Genomic DNA, 2,500 nt, shown 5'->3' with positions numbered 1-2,500 from the left:
CACACACACACACACACACATTAATACACTGTGTGTGTGTGTGTGTGTGTGTGTGTGTGTGTGTGTGTGTTACTTACTTGAACCTGAGTTCTCTGGTGAGTTGGTTCTGCGTCTGCTCCAGCTCCTGTCGACTCCTGACGTGCTCATCATCACCGTCCTGGATCTCAGCCTTCACACTCTGCAGCTTAGCATAGAGCTACAACCAGTAGAACAGACCATCTGCAGCTTAGCATAGAGCTACAACCAGTAGAACAGACCATCTGCAGCTTAGCATAGAGCTACAACACAGTAGAACAGACACTGCAGCTTAGCATAGAGCTACAACCAGTAGAACAGACACTCTGCAGCTTAGCATAGAGCTACAACCAGTAGAACAGACCATCTGCAGCTTAGCATAGAGCTACAACCAGTAGAACAGACACTCTGCAGCTTAGCATAGAGCTACAACACAGTAGAACAGACACACTGCAGCTTAGCATAGAGCTACAACACAGTAGAACAGACACACTGCAGCTTAGCATAGAGCTACAACACAGTAGAACTCTGTCCATTCCCCCAGCAGGCTCCCACCCTCTCATTGGTCTAGTAGAGAGGTCGTAGGTCATCATGCGGTGTCGGAACACGAGCCAGGGTAGCGTAAGGGTTCATGGATGAATGTTAATCTCAAGTTCAGTAGTCATGTGACCGGCAGTCAGGATGTGTGATGTCATATCTGGGATGTGATTACCTTTAGCCAGCAGGCTAACAGCTAACTGATGTTATCCCACAGGGATGGATAGAGTCGCTAACAGCTAACTGATGTTATCCCACAGAGATGGATAGAGTCGCTAACAGCTAACTGATGTTATCCCACAGAGATGGATAGAGTCGCTAACAGCTAACTGATGTTATCCCACAGAGATGGATAGAGTCGCTAACAGCTAACTGATGTTATCCCACAGAGATGGATAGAGTCGCTAACAGCTAACTGATGTTATCCCACAGGGATGGATAGAGTCGCTAACAGCTAACTGATGTTATCCCACAGGGATGGATAGAGTCGCTAACAGCTAACTGATGTTATCCCACAGGGATGGATAGAGTCGCTAACAGCTAACTGATGTTATCACAGAGATGGAAGATTGCTAACAGCTAACTGATGTTATCCCAAAGAGATGGATAGAGTCGCTAACAGCTAACTGATGTTATCCCACAGGGATGGATAGAGTCATTTAGCGGCCAAAAGCCAGTCTTAGCATGGGCAACAACATTGAGGACTTTCACCATTTTGAAGTAGTCAACTGGGTGGGACTTTCTATGGGTTTAAGGAAGGATCACATGAATCCGTCATGGTCATTAGGTATGATCAGCCAATGAATTCAACTCCCGTGTGGCGCAGCGGTCTAAGGCACTGCATCGCAGTGTTGCGGCGTCACTACGGCCTGGGGTTCGATCCAAGGCTGTGTCACAACCGGTCGTGACCGGGAGTCCCACGGGGCGGCACACAATTGGCCCAGAGTTGTCCGGTTAGGGGAGGGTTTGGCCGACGGGGCTTTACTTGGCTATTCTACGGTATCTTAGTCATTTAATAATGTTTACATATTTTGCATTACTCATCTCATATGTATATACTGTATTTTATACTATATCTTAGTCCGTTCCGCTCTGACATCGCTCGTCTATACGTACAGTTGAAGTCGGAAGTTTACATACACCTCAGCCAAATACATTTAAACTCAGTTTTTAACAATTCCTGACATTTAATCCTAGTAAAAATTCCCTGTTTTAGGTCAGCTAGGATGATCACTTTATTTTAAGAATGTGAAATGTCAGAATAATAGTAGAGAGAATGATTTATTTCAGCTTTTATTTCTTTCATCACATTCCCAGTGGGACAGAAGTTTACATACACTCAATTAGTATTTGGTAGCATTGCCTTTAAATTGTTTAACTTGGATCAAACGTTTCGGGTAGCCTTCCACAAGCTTCCCACAATAAGTTGGGTGAATTTTGGCCCATTCCACCTGACAGAGCTGGTGTAACTAAGTCAGGTTTGTAGGCCTCCTTGCTCACACACACTTTTTCAGTTCTGCCCACAAATCTTCTATAGAATTGAGGTCAGGGCTTTGTGATGGCCACTCCAATACCTTGACTTTGTTGTCCTTAAGCCATTTTGCCACAACTTTGGAAGTATGCTTGGGGTCATTGTCCATTTGGAAGACCCATTTGCGACCAAGCTTTAACTTCCTGACTGATGTCTTGAGATGTTGCTTCAATATATCCACATAATTTTCCACCCTCATGATGCCATCTATTTTGTGAAGTGCACCAGTCCCTCCTGCAGCAAAGCACCCCCACAACATGATGCTGCCACCCCCGTGCTTCACGGTTGGGATGGTGTTCTTCGGCTTGCAAGCCTCCCCCTTTTTCCTCCAAACATAACGATGGCCATTATGGCCAAACAGTTACATTTTTGTTTCATCAGACCAGAGGACATTTCTCCAAAAAGTACGATCTTTGT

General features: G+C 45.2%; 1 protein-coding gene across 1 annotated transcript in view; it reads right to left on the bottom strand.

Moving 5' to 3' along the window:
* The window catches only part of LOC106608375 (kinesin-like protein KIF3C), a 36,185-nt gene that overhangs the window by 6,093 nt on the left and 27,592 nt on the right, over positions 1–2,500 (bottom strand). Inside the window, exon 4 of the mRNA XM_045721253.1 lies at positions 78–196. Within this exon, the coding sequence (XP_045577209.1) occupies positions 78–196 (119 nt within the window). The remainder of the gene's footprint in view (positions 1–77; positions 197–2,500) is intronic.

This window comes from Salmo salar, chromosome ssa06 (genome assembly GCF_905237065.1).
Source record: "Salmo salar chromosome ssa06, Ssal_v3.1, whole genome shotgun sequence".
Lineage (NCBI taxonomy): Eukaryota > Metazoa > Chordata > Actinopteri > Salmoniformes > Salmonidae > Salmo > Salmo salar.
The sequence above is the reverse complement of the archived record's forward strand: the minus strand, read 5'-3'. Positions and strand labels throughout refer to the sequence as shown.